The sequence below is a fragment of the Copadichromis virginalis genome, linkage group LG3, assembly GCF_057382275.1.
Source record: "Copadichromis virginalis isolate Kocher_CV1m ecotype Utaka linkage group LG3, C_Virginalis_male_GT1.1, whole genome shotgun sequence".
NCBI lineage: Eukaryota > Metazoa > Chordata > Actinopteri > Cichliformes > Cichlidae > Copadichromis > Copadichromis virginalis.
In genome coordinates this window covers 16,751,925-16,770,123 of record NC_140620.1, presented here as the reverse complement: position 1 = coordinate 16,770,123, position 18,199 = coordinate 16,751,925, and the positions used below count along the sequence as shown (strand labels likewise).

General features: G+C 41.3%; 1 protein-coding gene and 1 pseudogene across 1 annotated transcript in view; one reads left to right on the top strand and one right to left on the bottom strand.

Annotated features, from left to right (window-relative positions):
• Nucleotides 1-5,107, top strand: part of LOC146713089 (uncharacterized) — a 55,810-nt gene extending 50,703 nt beyond the window's left edge. Inside the window, exons 5-7 of the mRNA XM_085437478.1 lie at nucleotides 2,876-2,944; nucleotides 3,727-3,813; nucleotides 5,064-5,107. Of these exons, the coding sequence (XP_085293604.1) occupies nucleotides 2,876-2,944; nucleotides 3,727-3,813; nucleotides 5,064-5,107 (200 nt within the window). The remainder of the gene's footprint in view (nucleotides 1-2,875; nucleotides 2,945-3,726; nucleotides 3,814-5,063) is intronic.
• Nucleotides 5,108-10,108: 5,001 nt separating this feature from the next.
• On the bottom strand, nucleotides 10,109-16,536 carry LOC146713088 (histone H1 pseudogene; annotated as a pseudogene).
• Between the last annotated feature and the right edge of the window lie 1,663 nt (nucleotides 16,537-18,199).

The following is an 18,199-nucleotide window of genomic DNA, read 5'->3' as shown; positions in this document are numbered from 1 at the left end:
CAGTTCAGCTCCATAACAGCAGCGTCCCTGGTTTGATTCCTGTGTTTCAGCTCATATCTGCCTCTCTCACTGAGGGGGACGTCCTCTACATGGAAATGGATTTGTTCATCAATCAAACTACAGATCACTGACAGCAAAGGAGATTTTCTGCCATGTTTCTTTTCATATGTGTGAACTGACAAATGTTTTACTTCAGAAAAAATTAAGAAATAGTGCGCATAGTTATTGTGTTTGATTCACTTGATGAATTAAAATTATTTGTAGTCTCCCACCACTATATTTGAACCAATAGAAAGCTGGTGCTCAGAGGAAGAGGGCGGGCTTTACTTGGTGTCAGAGACAGAAATGAAAAAAAGCTCAAATGAGTGAGAAGGACGATGAAGGAAACATCTGTGCTGTGTCTGCTCTGTAAGTAGAATCTCTGTGTTTGTTTGAATTCTTGTACTTTGACTGTCTGCTCTCCTGATAACTGATGATGGAGGAGAAGACATGAAAAACAAATCAGGCTGAATTCAAGTTCAAACACCACGAGGACCAACTGCAGGTCTGAACTGACTCTTTATCTTTGCTCAGGAGTCGAGGAAACACAGCAGGCAGTGAAAAGATCAAATCATTCACTCATTATATCAACACAGCTGCACAGTGGACACATGACTTTACAGGGTTATTTAAAAGCATTTTATTTTATTTTGTTTTATTTTATTTTTTTGACACACTATTTTTGATGTCCAAACTGTAGCTTCTCCCCGAAGGGAGGAAGTATGTAGTCACTTCTTTTAATTTGTTAGCAATTTAACATCCACAGTTTTTAATATATAATTTTTTTCAAACTTTGTGTGATGGTAGATGCCCAACCTGATTTCATTTCAGTAAAAATCGCTCTCAGGGTCACACCGACTGTGAAAATCGCAACTATTTATTACAATCATATTCTTCCTATTTAAATTTTTTTTGTATATTCATTTTTTAAAGGATCATCTTCAAACTTGACAGCTATACACTAGACCTTGGGGGAGGACATGTGTTACCAAGGCTCGCCAATCATTTGACCTTGATTGTTAGTGTCCAAGGTCAAAGCTGAGCTTGAAAAAAATATTTCAATGAACCATGTTGATTAATACATAATATTAAAAGCACATGTACATTGTACTACACAATGTACATATTTTTGGTACAATGTCCCATGATCACAATGACGCCATAAAGTTATTCACAAACTCACACACTGCATGAATATATGATCAAATGCAGGGCGACCGTGGCTCAGGGGGTTGGGAATCGCATCTGTAACCGGAAGGTCGCCGGTTCGATCCCTGGGCAAGACACTTTACCCTACTTGTCTACTGGTGTTGGCCAGAGGGGCCGATGGCGCGATATGGCAGCCTCGCTTCTGTCAGTCTGCCCCAGGGCAGCTGTGGCTACAACTGTAGCTTGCCTCCACCAGTGTGTGAATGAATAGTGGCATTGTAAAGTGCTTTGGGTGCCTTGAAAAGCGCTATATAAATCCAATCCATTATTATTATTAAATCTCAAGTTTTTACACTTTATAAAAGATTTCAGTCATTTCTGCTCCTCATGTCGGTAAAGATAATAAAATACACAGTTTTAGTAGGTAAAGCTTCAAGGATATGGGACAAAACTCAGACACCATAGTGTTAAAATCAGCATGTTGTAATACAAATGTAATGAAACATCCATGTTTTGGTTTAGCCCTTCCCTTTGAGGGGAGGTGAACTCTGACTGACTCTTATTGAAACATGTTGCTGGCAACAAAAACGAAATGAGCAGATACATCAGAGAGAGACGAGTTTGTGTGTTTGTCAGCTGTTTGTGTGGAGTTGTTCTTTATGTTCACCTCAAATCAACCTGAGTGTCATTTCTCTTTAGTTCTGATCTCACTGCTGAGCTGCACAACAAACCAAGGTCAGTAACCTTCTTCTGTCACAGTTTAAACCTGAGAAATGCTCACTGATATGACCTGATTGGGTTCATGTTTCAGAATTAAGTAAAACACCTTTGTGTCAGGCAAAAGTATAACCAAGCAACAGTTTGTTTGTTTTTTTGTTTGTTTTTTTCATTTTAACCCTCACAGCTCGTCTGACTGTGAGTCCCAGCAGCTCTCAGTTTTTTGAAAGAGACTTTGTGTCTCTGAGCTGTGAGGAGGACGACAGCTCTACTGGATGGACTCTGAGGAGAAACACAAGCAAACAACAGAGACTTCGGTGTGGAGGTCAGATGACAAAGCCAACCAGTTATTCCTGTAACATCAGTGAAATATTCACATGGGACAGTGGAGTTTACTAGTGTGAGTCCAGAGAGGGTCCCATCAGTAACATGGTTAACCTGACAGTCACTGGTAAGCTGAGTGTGTGGAGTTAGTGTTGATGAAGCTGTGTGTAAATGGATGAAATGCTGTAGTTTGTCTCTGTGTTGAGGTGGATCAGTGATCCTGCAGAGTCCTGTCCTCCCTGTGATGGAGGGAGATGACGTCACTCTGCTCTGTAAAACAAAGACCACTCCCTCCAACCTCCCAGCTGCTTTCTATAAAGATGGCTCCCTCATCAGGAAGCAGCCTACAGGTCACATGACCATCCAGCATGTTTCCAGGTCTGATGAAGGCCTCTACAAGTGTGACATCAGCGGTCATGGAGAGTCTCCATCCAGCTGGATCACTGTCACAGGTGACACACTCACCTGTCTGTGTTTCTGCAGCTTTCAACATTCACAATGTGACGACAACTTAATGACTGTGTTTGCTTTATTTTAGGGGAACAAACCACCACACCTCCACCTACATCCACACCTCCACCTACATCCACACCTCCTCCATCACGCTCTCCTCCTGTTCTCTCTGTGTTGACATGTGTTGGATCAGTCTGTGTTGTGGTTCTACTGGTGTTACTGGTTCTGCTGGTGAGACGATGTGTTCACAGGAAACCTGAAGGTGAGACTCAGACGTCCTGATCTTACAAGAGTTGGTTTACTGAATGATTTTAAAAAATTTACTATTGTTACTTTGTTGGATTGACATTCTTTTCCCATTGAAGTAATTATAATTTGTTGAAAATTACAAACATAGAAATGGGTTCCAAAATAATTTCTTTATACAAGAGTTATGACAGCGGTTAAATGTTATTATTTCAGCTGAACAAGAAGAAGTTGCAAATGATAATTTCACAGATGACATCACATATAGTGACATCAAATCATCACATCATCAGCAAAGGGCAATCAAAGAACACAGAGGTAACATTGTGTTTTTCTCTCACGTGATATGGGTGGTAGTTGTGAAATAATTGTTTCTGCCAGACCTTGTCAAGATAGCCAGCTAGATAGATATGGGAACCATGAAGAAACTGCTAGGAAAGCCTCAATCACCAATTACCTGGAGAGGATAAGTTAAGGATAAGTCCTCATAAGGTCTGATCCAGATAAATAATAGCTACACCCTGCCAGTGGTCAGAAAACCCGTTGGGATAATAAGCTAAAGGAGGAGATAGAAGCCACTGACATCAAGACAAGAAAGCTCCTGATACAATTCAGAACAGCAGGGTGCAAGTATGGCCTGGAAGTCCCGAGATCAAAATGGGACAAGCACCTACCACAACACAAAGAGAGAAACGTAATTAAATGTATTCTACAAGATGAAAACCGCATTGTTGCTTCTAAAACCAAGGTTAAACTAATGGACTGTCCTTAAACTAACTTACATCTTTCATTCTGCAGACATTGATACAGATGTGGTGTACTCAGCAGTGAGAACTGAAGATGTCACTTGTGGACACATAGCCATCAAACCAAAGAAGATCAGAGGTACAGCTGCTGTTTGTCTGAACAGAGTGAAAACCAACTGTTCTTTTCATGTCCTCACGTTTCCATTCTACACTGAACAAAAATATAAACGCAGTGCTTTTGTTTTTGCTCCCATTTGTCATGAGCTGAACTTAAAGATCTGAAACATTTTCTACATACACAAAGAACCCATTACTCTCAAATATTGTTCACAAATTTGTCTAAATCTGTGTTGACATGCCACACCTGTGAGGTGGGATGGATTATCTGCGCAAAGGAGAAGTGCTCACTAACAGAGATTTAGACAGATTTGTGAACAATATTTGAGTGTAATAGGTCTTTTCCTCTATGTTGAGAATGTTTCAGATCTTTGAGTTTAGCTCATGAAAAATGGGAGCAAAAACAAAAGTGTTGCGTTTATATTTTTGTTCTGTGTAATTTAGCTAATCCTAACATGATGTCATCATTTGGTAGTCACAGATAATCAGGGAGGACCACCCTGTTTCTGCACTAATAAGCATTGTTAGTGAGCAAGGATGTCACACATGCAAGCTAAACCAACAATCCAGAATACTGGGTCATTGAATACTAGGTAACACTGGGTAGAACACTACAACTAGAAAAATGTAAACCATTTGGTGCAGTCCTAGTTATAAGAACACCATCCAGGAAGGTACTGTTTGGATACTACATGTTCAATTCAATTTTATATTTACAGTGCTAGATGACAACGGTAGCCTGAAGGCACGTTCCATTATAAGGTAAAGATACTACAATAATACAGGAAAATCAGAGAAACCCCAACAATCCGATGACCCCCTATGAGCAAGCACTTTGATGACAGTAGCAAGGAAAAACTTAAAAAAAAAAAGAAACCTCCAGCAGAACCAGGCTCAGGGAGGGGTGGGGATCTGGTGTAACCAGGTGGGGGTGAGGAGAGGAAGACAGGAAAAAGACATGCAACATATAAACCGAACCGCGTGTGGTGGTGGTCTGAATGTTCAGCCTGTCTGAGAAATCGTGTCCTTCTTTTAATTCTTAATGTTATTCAATGGAGTTGATGACTGTGGCTTTGAAAGAGGAGGGGAGAGAAACCACTGATATCACATGCACCAGTATGATGACTGAAAGCTGGAAAGCTTTAAAATTACAGGGAAAGTCTGAACTGGGACTGTGTGTGATGCAGAGAGGTGGAGATTGGAGGTCTTGATTGAACTACAAAGCTTGTAATCATGTTTCCTGTTGTTTGAACTGTGTGTGTTTGTATTCAGACTTTAAACCAGAGCCAGACGTCGTCTACTCTTCACTGAAGTAGTCCACCAGTCCACCAGTCCAACCACTGATGTCCATCTGCTGGTCTCTAACTGGTCCCCCCAGCACCTCAGACAAGAGGAAATCCACATGTTGAAAATTTTTTTATATGCTTCATATCATTTTCTAACCAAATTATACTCAAATAATTAAAAAATAAAATAATTTGTCTTAATTGAAATGCAATCGGTCATATACAAATATTAGTTATTTTATGACACCAACGTCTTTGATATCTTTGCATTATTAAAGATGTATATATATTTTTTTGTTGTGACACTTTCGTCGTGTGGTTCAGTGGGTTTCACTGAGATGTCGGATGGAAACTTTAACTTGTTTACTTGTGGCTAACTGATGTACATCTCTCTTCAATGCAGGAAACACACACATTACAGGAAAAAGCAAAGACATCATTCAATACTGTGAACTGCACAGCAGAGCTTCAGTACAGGATGTGTCTGTTTGAGACTGAAAGACTTTATGTCCTTGGACACTCAGAAACCAACCAGCAGCAGGTGACATGGTGTACATTTTCATTTTAATGTGTTTAATTTAGTTTAAATGTGAGAATTGTCCAGTGGTTTCAACAATTTTGCCTTTTTTTTCCTCATTTAAATTGATTATAAAATGGAAAATGGGGTTAGTCTTTGAAAGCTGAACTTACTTTTTATTCAATAATCCCAAGCATCATTTTAGTTATCATTAGTCCTTGTGGGAAACCTTCACAATGTCACAAAGAGACTTTTAACATCCAAACTTAGAAAATATTTTTTGGGCTAAACAAATCCTTTAGATCTTGCCCTGAGGTCTTTTCTGAAAACTGTTTGGTCACCACCTACAGACAAATCAGTTCTTCTCATTAGCATTCAATTTTTTTGTGGTCTGAAACTACAAACTTCTGTAACAAACACATACAAGGAACGCCATAACCATTTGGCTAGCATAGCATACAAGAACATCTGTGCTGAATACAGTCCAGAGGTGAAAATGAGACACACCCTCTAGGGTGATTGAAAATGATCAAGCTAAGATCCTGCAGGACTTTCAGACACAGAAAAACATAAAAAAATTTGTGATACAGATGTTTTAATGCTTCAGTTTATAACTTCTGTTATTCTGGTAGGACAGAAGAATTCCCAACTCAGCACTTCCTGCATTTGCCCTAAGCTTCCTATTTGACTGTCCCTAAAGTACCTCACCTAGGATGTGAACTGAAGGATCCTCAAATGGTTCAATCACCTTGAATCTAGTCCCTTTTAGCCCTTTTTAATAGACCAAGCTGAGACTCTTGAGAGAGCCCAGATACAAAGGAAGCCATTTTGACCCTCAGTCATCTTTTTGGTCTCTTCCTACAGAGCTCATGGCCATAGTAAGAATGTTCGCCGATAAACCCAAAGCGTTTTTTTCATCTCTCCATTAAATATAACATAGCACTACATCTGTGTTATAGAGGTGCACCAGTCCTTTATAAGCAAGATCAGAAAAATACTTGAACAAGGTGTTCAAGTATTTTGCAATCTTGGTCACAAAATGCTTAACAAAAGGCTTCACATGAAACCCTTAATTCGAGTCAGGAACTATCTCAACCCAGAGTGTGCACTCTGCTTTATTCCAGTTAGGAATGATAGTATTAAACTGCTGAAGGTCTGAATTCTTATTCCAGCTATTTCATACTTGGGTACAAAGTGCTTGAGTGTGAGGTGGAGGTCTTTATTCTGTAAACCACAATGTCTGCAAAAACTAGAGAGATCCTAAAATCAGTGAACCTAATAATGAATCCAATACACTGTCCTTGTTGGCTATAGAAATTCTGTCTGTAAAAAACGTGAACAAAATTGAAGATCAAAGTGCAGCTCTGGTGGAGTCAAACAAGCATCAGGAAGGAGTCTGAGTTGTTGTGGACTCACTACCCTCACTACAGTAGCACAAGGACCAGTTTTCCTGCAGAAATTTATCAGATTTCCATCCATCCATCTAAATATTTTAACCCAAAAGCACCTGGCAAACGACACCCAGAGTAATGTAACTGAATGTATTCTCCGAGATGAAAACCGCATTTATCCACCTGAATCCAAAGTCTGAGTAATGGACTTCCTGTCCTCTCCAGCATTATGGCATTGATCTTACAAAAACAAGCTGAGGATTTATACTTGTAGGAAAAAGAAATCACTCAGCAAAGCTTAATGTCATTTTTTTTTTTTTTTTTTTACAATGGCTGATCTAACAACTCAAACAAAAAGGAAATACTGTGGATGTTAATTGTTTTGTGAGGATTAGTAAAAATCATCTCAACGTCTGGACAAAAGGATCTGTAATTTAGTTAAAATAATGCACATCTCAAATTGTAGCAAATTAAGCTATTGCTTAATTTTGTCTTCTCTTGAGTCCTGAATGTAAAACCAAAGCAGCAACTTCCTGTTGTTCACTACAGCGTGTTCCATTTTGGCTCATAATACTGTTCATGTTGTGAGAACATGTTTGCTTTGTGCTTTGTGGTGAAGTGCATCAGTTTGCATTAACAGAAGATAAAAGCTCTGTGGTCGACCGCCTTTTTTGCACAAACACCCACGGGTTCCTTCTGGTCAACTGTTTGTTCACAACAGAGGTGGTAAGCACTGTAAAAAATTAACCCTTAAGTGTGCAGTGCTATTACAGTTGCTGCTGTTAAAGTGATTTACGTGTTTGATTCTTCAGACACTGATCCATCTGCAGTGTATTAGGCTGTGAAAAAAAAAGATGCCACTTATGAACAATTAGCCAAAGAGGACCAGAGGTACAGCTGCTCTTTATCTTTAACTCTGAAAAAAGCCAAGCAAGTTGTTTTTCTTCCTGCCAAGTTAAACTACTCCTTTTTAAACACAGTGAACAGTGCTACCCTACCTATTTCCAGTTTGTATTATCCACAAAGCTAAAGACACACTTACCATACTCAAGATCATTCTGTAAATTCAAATTAAACTTACTAAAAAAACTTAATGCAAAGAAAAAAAGATTAAAAAAAGAAAACATATGACACACAATAAACAATTTGATGTGCAGTAACTTCTTGCAATCAATGTGCTGTTAAATGGCTACAGGATCTAGAACTGAAAGAGCAAACATTTACTCTTCCTAGTGGCTGAAAACTGCCTAGTTGTTGCACTTTTTTGACCACATTTCCAAGATGGTGATCACAAAGTTTCAAGCCTATCTGAGTTTTTCATCACTGGCTCTGTGAACCTGCTGAGAACCAAGAATAAAAAAGGATCTTACAGTTTAATTTCTTTGTCCACTACAGAGGACATAAATAAATAAATAAATAATAATAAATTTTTATTTATATAGCACCTTTCAAGACAGAGTCACAAAGTGCACAATATGCACAAAGCGAATTGTCAGGAAAGAGATGGCTGTTTGGAGACACACCTCTTTTATTAATATTTTGAAAAACAAGTTATGGGTACATATTTGCACAACTTTTTAGGTATATGTACAAGTAGCGGTAATTACAAGTACGAAACATGTGCTGTGCTTCATAAACGAGTAACAAATGTAGTACATAACAATAACTTACAGCACACCAGAAAAATAGATTCAGACTACCTTTTAGGCTCAGGTGGATGAATGGATGTTTTCACACTTTTCCACGCTGTCAGATTCCACCGGTGGAGTTGAGCATAACTTGCTTTTCACAAGTTTATTGCCGCACACCATCCACGACTCCCGCTGAACACGTAGCGCTACTTTGAAGTTTGTTTTTCGCGCTACTTGTACGGCACTATGTTGCCTGGCGGATGGACATGTGACCAACATACCACTCTTGAACCCCGATACTGTGTGTCTGATCACATGCCCTTCCGCCAGGCAACGTAGTGCCGTACAACAGCGGAACAAACAAAACAAATCGTCTTACGATATGACAAAAATCAGGGACGATCCATAGAAAAGCCGCACCTGACTAAAAGCCGCAGGGTTCAAAGCTTGAGGAAAAAGTAGCGGCTTATAGCCCGACAATTACGGTAATTATTAAAAAGACTGGTTGAGAAATCAACACCATTTTGAGTCCCCAACTATAAGCAAGCCCACCACCCCGACCAGACAACAGAGGCTGGGTAATAAAAGTATAGCCATCCGGGCAAAGTTCAATAAGTGACGAGTAGTCTACATCCCGCTGCCAGGTCTCAGTCAGGAATAAAAAATCGAGTTTTTTAGATAATATAAAATCATTCAACAAGAATGATTTATTAAAGAGAGATTGAGCGTTGAAAAGCACCATATTCAGTGAGCTAGAAGCCTCATTATTTGCAGAGGCTCGAGTTAAGGGACGTAAATACACAGGGTTCGAGCCGTCACGCTCATAGAATCCACTCACCGAGGGAAGAAAAAGCCAGCCCGCAGCAGAGTCTGGATAAACCCTCCTGAGGTGGCACAGTCTCAAAGAGCCGGGCCCAGCGTATCCAAACAAGGCCGTGGAAAACAAGTCCCCCTCCATGGAGCTTTTCTGGATACAGGAGACAACGCACGCTCGACGTCACTTACCAGCCAAACCACGCCGCCAGTACATCCTGAGCTTTACCTGAATACCTCCTCTTCTCCCTCTCCTTCTCCGTGGTCTAGAGGGACCACTGAAATCGCCTGACGAGGATCCAGCTAATGGAGGAGGGTGGAAAATGCCAGAGGACGACGAGACATTGTGTGGCATCATAGAGGATCGGATGGATAGCAAAGCCAGGCGATCATACACCAGGGCCACAAATACATCATTAAAACTGAGTGAGAACAGTAGAGCATAAAAAAACAACACAACAGTAGTAGAGCACGACAAACTACAACCGGAAGCGGCAGAGCCAAACACAGGCGCCATCATACCGGAAGCCATCGGTCTGTATATAAACATAATGGATAGGTTGGGTGTCAGGAGGTTAAAAACTAATTTTATTAACCTTTTTTGGTTTTTAACTTTTTAATGTAATTTAATTCTGTAGATGAACTAATTGTTAGGTTTGTAGCATAAACCTATTCGCTGGAACGTTAAGACAATATAATTACACTGCTAAGCAAGACACAAATAGGCAAAGTTCTTCATGTTACTCGTGCACGGGAGAGAACCGGACAACCGCTTGACTCCAGTTGGTCTCGTCCGTTCTCCCATACACTGTCCTTTTATTGAGGTTACATGAATATGCATAGGTTCATTAACATACGACGTCTACATACAAACAAAGAGTACCTTGCCTGTGTGTGTGTGTGTGTGTGTGTGTGTGTGTGTGTGTGTGTGTGTGTGGGGACTGCTGATCAAAGGGTCAAACATCCTTGGTCAGGAAGAGGGTAGCCTCCCCCTCACCCTAGATGGTTCATCCTAGATAACACGGTGAGGAAGTCCTGCAGTTCATCTAAACAAAGAGCACTTAGACTAGAACAGACGCAACTACGTTAATCCTACCATAAAACAATAAGACACGGTATGACCTCTCATGCTCCCAAAGTGCTGTCTAATACACACAAAGTTTGCAGACTATCAAGGATCAAAACCTCTACCAATCTACAACTAATTACAAAACTCTAAGCATATATAAGTAAATATTTCTAAGCATAAATGACAATCAACAATACAAATCTAACATTTCCCCCCTTTTTGACCTTTATGCCTGAAAAGTTCCCAGGTATGAATACGTCATGTCTGACAGTTTCAATGCAAACCTTTTTATACTCAGCATATGTCAAATCACCCTAAATTACTGAAAGGTACACAGTTTAATAAATGTATTAGCAGTTACCCCATTCATTGAGCTCATCTCATGGCAAACTGCATCTTACGAGCAACCAAAGAAATTGTTAATTTAATAGTGAAACTAAAAAAGTAACATTTTCAAAAACATCTCAACTTGGTGGTGCTTCCTCCGGGTGTGCACATCACATGTCTTTCTGCAGAGTGGTTTAAGCTCTGCAGGGCGTCATGAATGTCTCTTCCAGTTGTTTCCATCACTGTCCATAGGACCAGAGTCCAAATGTATGTAGAATAGACATTCAAACATACTAGTTGGTTTTGTGGTTCGTCAACATGGGTCTCAGCTATTTCCAAGCTGCAGACCTCTCAGCACTCTAGTTTTATGGCCTCTTACCAGCCCCCATCACCTGACTTCAGACCTTCGTCTTGTGAGGGGGATATTTATGACTCCTTAATTGTCCACGCTCTGCAGAAAAAGCTCTCTGTGGAAAGGGTGCTGGGTTCCGTCATCTTACTGCTGTTATGATCCCAGCAGCCTTCAGAGTGTCATCGTATGCACAGTATAGTGGCACAGCATTAGGTGATGTTCATAGGAAACTGCTGTCATCACCACCATAGCTTCTGGTTCCTGTGCTTTCACAGAATCATGATGTCATCCTCGAACTCCTTCTGCGCTGTCGATGGAGCTTGGCACGCTCCCCTCATCCCACGAGTTTTCATGTTCCAACGCTGCTGAAGGTTTAAGGCAGAGCACGTCGTACACCTTAGTCGTCTTCCTCAGCGTCAATATTGAATCTTTCATTTTATTTAAAATCTTGCTGTGGGAAGTCTCCTCTTGATTTCCTGGAAGCTTAGTAGCACAGCTCTCTGTGTGATGTCTGCTGTGCTGAAGATGATCTCTGATCCTCCTGAAGCCTCTCTCCCATCTTGTGGACGATCCTCTCCTCTATTTTGCAGGCAGTTTCATGGTCCTTGCTGTGGCTCCAAGGTCTGATTTCATGATGGGCCCCAATCAGCTTGATCTTTGACCTCAACCACTGTCTGGTCCTGTCAGCTATGCGCTTCTCACTGGGCCTCTGAAGATTTCTCAGGAGATTACTGCTGCACCTGTATTTCCTTGCTAGGAAGACAAACTATTTGGAGAGTATGTCAACAATCATCAAACCACATTCTTTAGTTCAGTGAACTTCACTTATAGGCCATCAAAGCCTCATCTGAACATGGGTGCACCACTTGCATAGGTTTAATATTTGTAAATAAAACGGCTAATCACACAAATCACTGCAACAATAATAAAAAACATTGTTTAATGTTAATCCTTGGACCCCTCCTCTTGACGCATGGACACACCCATGCGTCAACTCACCAAACCTGGATTCCAGTCTTAAAGAAAAAGATTAGCTAGATCATATCCCAGGCAACATCAGGGCATCTCCTCCCCTGGAGCAGCACCACCCTGGACCCATAATCCTGCAATGAAAATGTTAGTGTGCTTTGCATATTAAGTTTGCTTAACACCTGGCTCTCCCAGGAGCCTGCATACACACCATCATGGCCTGGAAAACAAAATCTGGAAGTAAAATCAAACTTCATACCTGTAAACAATTGTATCATAAGGACAAGAAGCATTCAACATCAGCAAGACAAGTGTCATGTGCAGGTTTTCTCAAATCAGTAAACTACAATTATTTTCATAAGTCGCCTCAGACATGGATCATCCCATGTACTCAGGCAACATTAATGTAATCGGTGACTGCTCTTAAGCAAAGACACTCCACTTATATATTACTATGGGCTCAAAAGTGGCCAGCTAATGAGCCCATATCAAACTATCCCAGAAACACTGTATCTCTTATTTGTTTTACTCATGTCACTTGTCCGGTTCAGCTGAATCTTCCACAGCATTCTCAAAGAAACTAACATTAGCAATACACATTGACTGTAGTCAGACAGAGGTCAGACACAGGTCAACAGGTTCCAGAGGTGCCATAAAAACACCATAAAGTCAACCCTAGCTGTGGAAAGAAGTAACACCAGTTCTCAACACAGGAAATTTCACACAGGTTATTCACATTATCAAAGTAACCTTCACATTTTCCCATCAACACAATGCAACAGCATCACCACTCATAACCTGTAAACACAGTTTTCCTCACACATAAACCCAGAAATCCTGTAGTAGGAAAAAACATCAACCAGTTGTCCTGGTATAAATCGCATCATCAATTCACATGAAGAACTGGCATGCTGTAAGAAAAGAAAATGCAAATATTAGCGCTTGCGCAGGCGTATGCATACTTTGTCACAGATATCTCTGTGAGCAACTCAAGCCTATGAATAACACACCTGATAAATGCACAGACACAGAAAATGGCATTTAAAAGGTTAAATCATCATGCAACCTCGAGTGTTGCTGTCATCTTTCTGCTCCTGTAAAAGGAAACACATGGGTTCATCTGCACCTTTGTCAGGTGGGGGTTAGCTTCACACAATCATGTTCAGTCAGTCAGTCAGATATTTTAAAATTCTTACTCATTCACTCAGTGGTTCCTTCTTTTGCTAATTGTGGAAATTATCATCGCATTCGTTTCCACGCTCAGCAAAACGACGTTATTTCAAAAAGAAAAATAATTTAGACTGGATTTCCTCGGTGAATCCTTTTTGGGGGGGACTCTCATTTCCTAATTGTCCCAAATAAGTGGCTTTCTCCTGAACCCATTTTAAATGTGGAGAAACTCACTTGCAACAATTTTCTTGACGACGTGTAACGCTTTTAATTCCCGACTTGCAGATCTGCTCAAAGAAAAGAAATTCACAAGCAAAAATCAGTGCTTGTTCAAAAATGAAAAATAAAAAATAACAGAGATTATCAAACCAAACTCTCAGTGCACTGTGAAAGTATCAAAATAAAAAGGCCTTGTTAAGTCATGACACAAGCTCCTCATCTCAGGAGGGTAAATCATACCATTAGCATGGTTTATCATACCATCATACTAATCGGCAGGCTCAACTTCACAACAAAAGAAAAATCATCAGCTAGATTCACTCCAAATCAACCATCAGCTGCACAACACACAACATAATCCTAATGTCTTATTAGCTATGAGTTTAATTACCAGGTCTGTGCTCTTCACTCATTTAGGCCACAGATCTATTTTATTCAATTTTCCTTTTCCCTTCATCATAAAACATGTGACATGCTGTCATGCACTTCACAAAACAGTCTGTTCTGACGTATTCAGAGTTGTGTATCTAAATACAGGATTCACTCGCACATCAAAGCAGGAAACTCAGTGTTTTAGAGTCTCCACTCAACACACAACAACTCCAACACATCTCATTCACTCGTGCTAGAATTCAGTCACCTTTCATTAATCTAAAACCGATCACTAATTTGCATATCAACTATTAACCCATTAAGTTGACAGGACGACAGAAAAGCATGTTCAAAATAGTATCACAAAAGACAATTTCCCTCATACAGTAAATTACATGTGCTGCCTCAATCAAGCAGGAAGCTTCTCCCAATTTACCATTTTAACAACTAAATTTATTGTCTGATCACTGGTTGGTCAAACCAGGATCTTTTTTCCCACAAAAGTTAAACTGTTGTCCTGCAACCTGGAGAGTCAATTTTTTGCATTAGATAAATTCAGTATTTAATAACAAGTGTCTGCTAAATTGACACTATTTTAACACTGATGAAAGATAACAAGCTAATTTTCATTACATGTGTTTGTGTTATTAGGCAGGTCTAATGCATGTCTGTGGAGCTGCATATCCAGCAGAGCATGTTCTTAAAGCTGCCTTTCCTACACACTTCTCTGCTATTATTTAATCATTTCTTAACTAATGTGCTATGAGTCTTCATGAGTCATTTTGTGTTTGGAATTGTTAGTAGGGTTAATGCATGTTCTGCTTGTGTGTGTGTGATTTTGTATATGTTTCTATTTTCGCAATGTTTCAGACTCTGTCTCAATTTTCCAACTTAAGCAGTCAGTTTTCTTTTCCCCAGGTTTGCTAACCCAAATTTTGATTTCCCACATTAAATAATTCCTATGTGTTCTCACCTAGTCTTCTCACTCTGTTGTCCTCTCCCACTTCAACAGTCCAACAGCCGGCAGTTCTCCTTCAGCTTTGTCCTGTGTCCCACTGTCTCTTCTTGCCATTTTACTCCACAGGTGGCAAATGTCAAACTCCAACTGTTCAGTTCTCCTCAAACGTTTTCTTCACATGCACAGTGAAGTCACAGCCACTCTCACTATTGTCCTCTGATGCGGTTGACTTCGTGCTAGTGGCTGAAGTGCTGCTGCTGCTTCCTTCCTGGGCGACTTCTTAGCAGCTGCTGCCGGTTTCTTGGCTTTGGCCGCGGCGGGCGTCTTAGCTTTGGTCTCAGTAACCCTGTTCATCTTGAAGGATCCGGAGGCCCCGGTGCCCTTGGTCTGCACCAGAGTGCCCTTCGCCACCAGACTCTTGATGGCGGTCTTGACACGGGCCTTGTTCTTGTCCACATCGTAGCCTCCGGCAGCCAGAGCCTTCTTGAGAGCGGCCACGGCTTTCACAATCAGCTCGCCCACGCTGAGGCCGACCTTCTTGGGCTTGGAAGTCATCGTCTTCTTCTTCTTGGCCTGAACCTCGGCGCAGGGCGTGTTTATGATGGAGCCTTTCCCACCACAGCGCTGGCACGTTGAACGCATCATGAAGGGTCCATTTCTTTCATGTCGCTAGCCAGCATGCTAGCTGCATGTGGCTTGCCCGAGTCACTCAGTCCTTTTTGAGCATTTCAACATGCTGCCACCGCCATCTTGCTCGCCCCTCCGTGGAATTCATCCAATCAGACAGGAAGATGGGTTTGCTTTCTTCTGCTGCTGTTTATCCACATTGCTGCTGCTTTGCTGGGACTTTTTGTGCTCAGGACTTGCTGCTGTCTCTTTATCATGGAGCTGCATTCCTTATCTTCAGGGAGGAGTGAGCTCGCTTGTGAGGTTGAGAAACACATGGCACTGTAAATAAGTCAGCCAGAAACTTGGCCTGCATGTTTCCAATGATGTTAAACTATAACTTTCTTCCGACCGCTGCATGTGGAAAATTGATTCAGGTCTGCTTTTCACCTGAAAGTGACAAACTAAGACATTTCATTATTATCATCACTGCTTAATCAACACATATCTCTCTCTCTCTCTCGCTCTGTGTTTTTGTGAACAGTCCTTTCTTAAAAGCAGAAAATGAAATTATAGTTGTTGTTTTTTTTGGTTGATCAACACAAAACCTTTTTCCTATGATTATTTTTTTTCTACAATATAAATTCTCCCTCTTATTCACTCTTTTTTTTTTTTTATTTACAATAGCTGGTGACCTGCAAAATCACCGCTGTCACTCACAATCAAAGGCAATTACTCTTGCACAGTGCACAAAAACACTGTGATGTCAGACACATTCACACTCACTTTGTCATCTGCAAAAATAAATCACATGGCTGATGATATGTGCCATGGTGATCCGTAAATATGATCACCAGTTTATTTAACTATTTTTCAACCCAACAAACAAATAATCAAAAACATGATGCTGATGTTATGAACACTCTACACACAAGTCAAGATGCAGGAAAACTGCTCATGGAAACGTTGCACACTCCAGTTATCACAGTTATCATAGCGCTGTTTCCCTCTCTTAGAGTAGTTCTCAGACAGCTCTCGATCTGATAATGTGTAGCCTGCTCATCAGCTCAGAAGAAAAGAAAAAACTGCAACGCAACATCACACAGTAGTTGCTCTGCCCACAGTGGCAAAGTCTTACACTTTCATATTCAACTCAGCTTCTCCATCATGTACTTTTAGATGTTTCATACAGGGTTCAGCATATTAGTTGTTTTCACAGGTGTGCTCTACATCTCAACAATGGTTCATAATAAGACGACAGTCTTCCACACAGGTCAAGTGCCTCTATGCACTTCAGTAGTTTAAATATTTATCTATATCACTTCACCTCACATGTCATCGTACTGAATTTAAGCAACCACAAGCGTAATGTAGATGACTTTTAACAACTATCCACCTCAATTACGTCTATGGTCTGGCACACAGGCTGAAGAGTTAACGTTTTGTGTCAGCAAGGGGTGGGGGGACAGCCACCCACCAGAGCATAGCTGCTGATGTGGGCTGGCCTTCTCCACACGCTCTTCAAGGCTGGTGTGTTTTCTGAAAACTTCTAACATTTTAATCTCTTCCATTTTTAAGCCCGCGATTAACCGCACGGCTCAGGTCCGCGTGAAACCCGCGTGACCGCGCTCGCGTGAACCCGCGCAGCTGTGGAGCCGTCGCTCCCTCTCTTTTTTACATAAATACTTTGTGCTGCCAGGAGCAAAGTCCAGCACAAACGTCTGTCTCCCTCCGACTCACTCTTGGTTGCTTAGAAACCCATGATAACAACAACAGTCGGTGTCACAGACCACATGTTCTGCTCCGCACACACCCACACAACAACAACAACGATGACAACAATGACAACGACAACAACACAAAATAGGCCTATCGTCCAGCACAGTCTGGACCCCGCGGAACTTCTCAACGCCCCACAAAGCGGCGGAGAACTCACCTCTAGCCACACAAAGTAGCGAGGAACCTCTTGCTCCACAAAGTAGCAAGGAACCCGGGTATCGCTACACAAAGTAGCGAACTTCTCAACGCCTCACACAGTGGCGGAGACTGCACAACGACACGGTTATAGAGTCGGCCTCTTCTCAACGCCTCACACAGTGGCGGAGACTGCACAACGACACGGTTATAGAGTCGGCCTCTTCTCAACGCCTCACACAGTGGCGGAGACTGCACAACGACACGGTTATAGAGTCGGCCTCTTTAAACTTACTTGGCGTTGCTTAGAGTGTAATATCAGCCCGAATCCCGCCGACCGTCATTCATCGAGGAGAAAAGACAGACCGCGAATCCACAGGAACTTCCTGGCTGACGTCAGGCTTTCAGCGTGCCTCTCCTCCCCTCGGTGAATGCAATTCCAGGGCTCCGGCATCGAAGGACCAATTAATGTTAGGTTTGTAGCATAAACCTATTCGCTGGAACGTTAAGACAATATAATTACACTGCTAAGCAAGACACAAATAGGCAAAGTTCTTCATGTTACTCGTGCACGGGAGAGAACCGGACAACCGCTTGACTCCAGTTGGTCTCGTCCGTTCTCCCATACACTGTCCTTTTATTGAGGTTACATGAATATGCATAGGTTCATTAACATACGACGTCTACATACAAACAAAGAGTACCTTGCCTGTGTGTGTGTGTGTGTGTGTGTGTGTGTGTGTGTGTGTGTGTGTGTGGGGACTGCTGATCAAAGGGTCAAACATCCTTGGTCAGGAAGAGGGTAGCCTCCCCC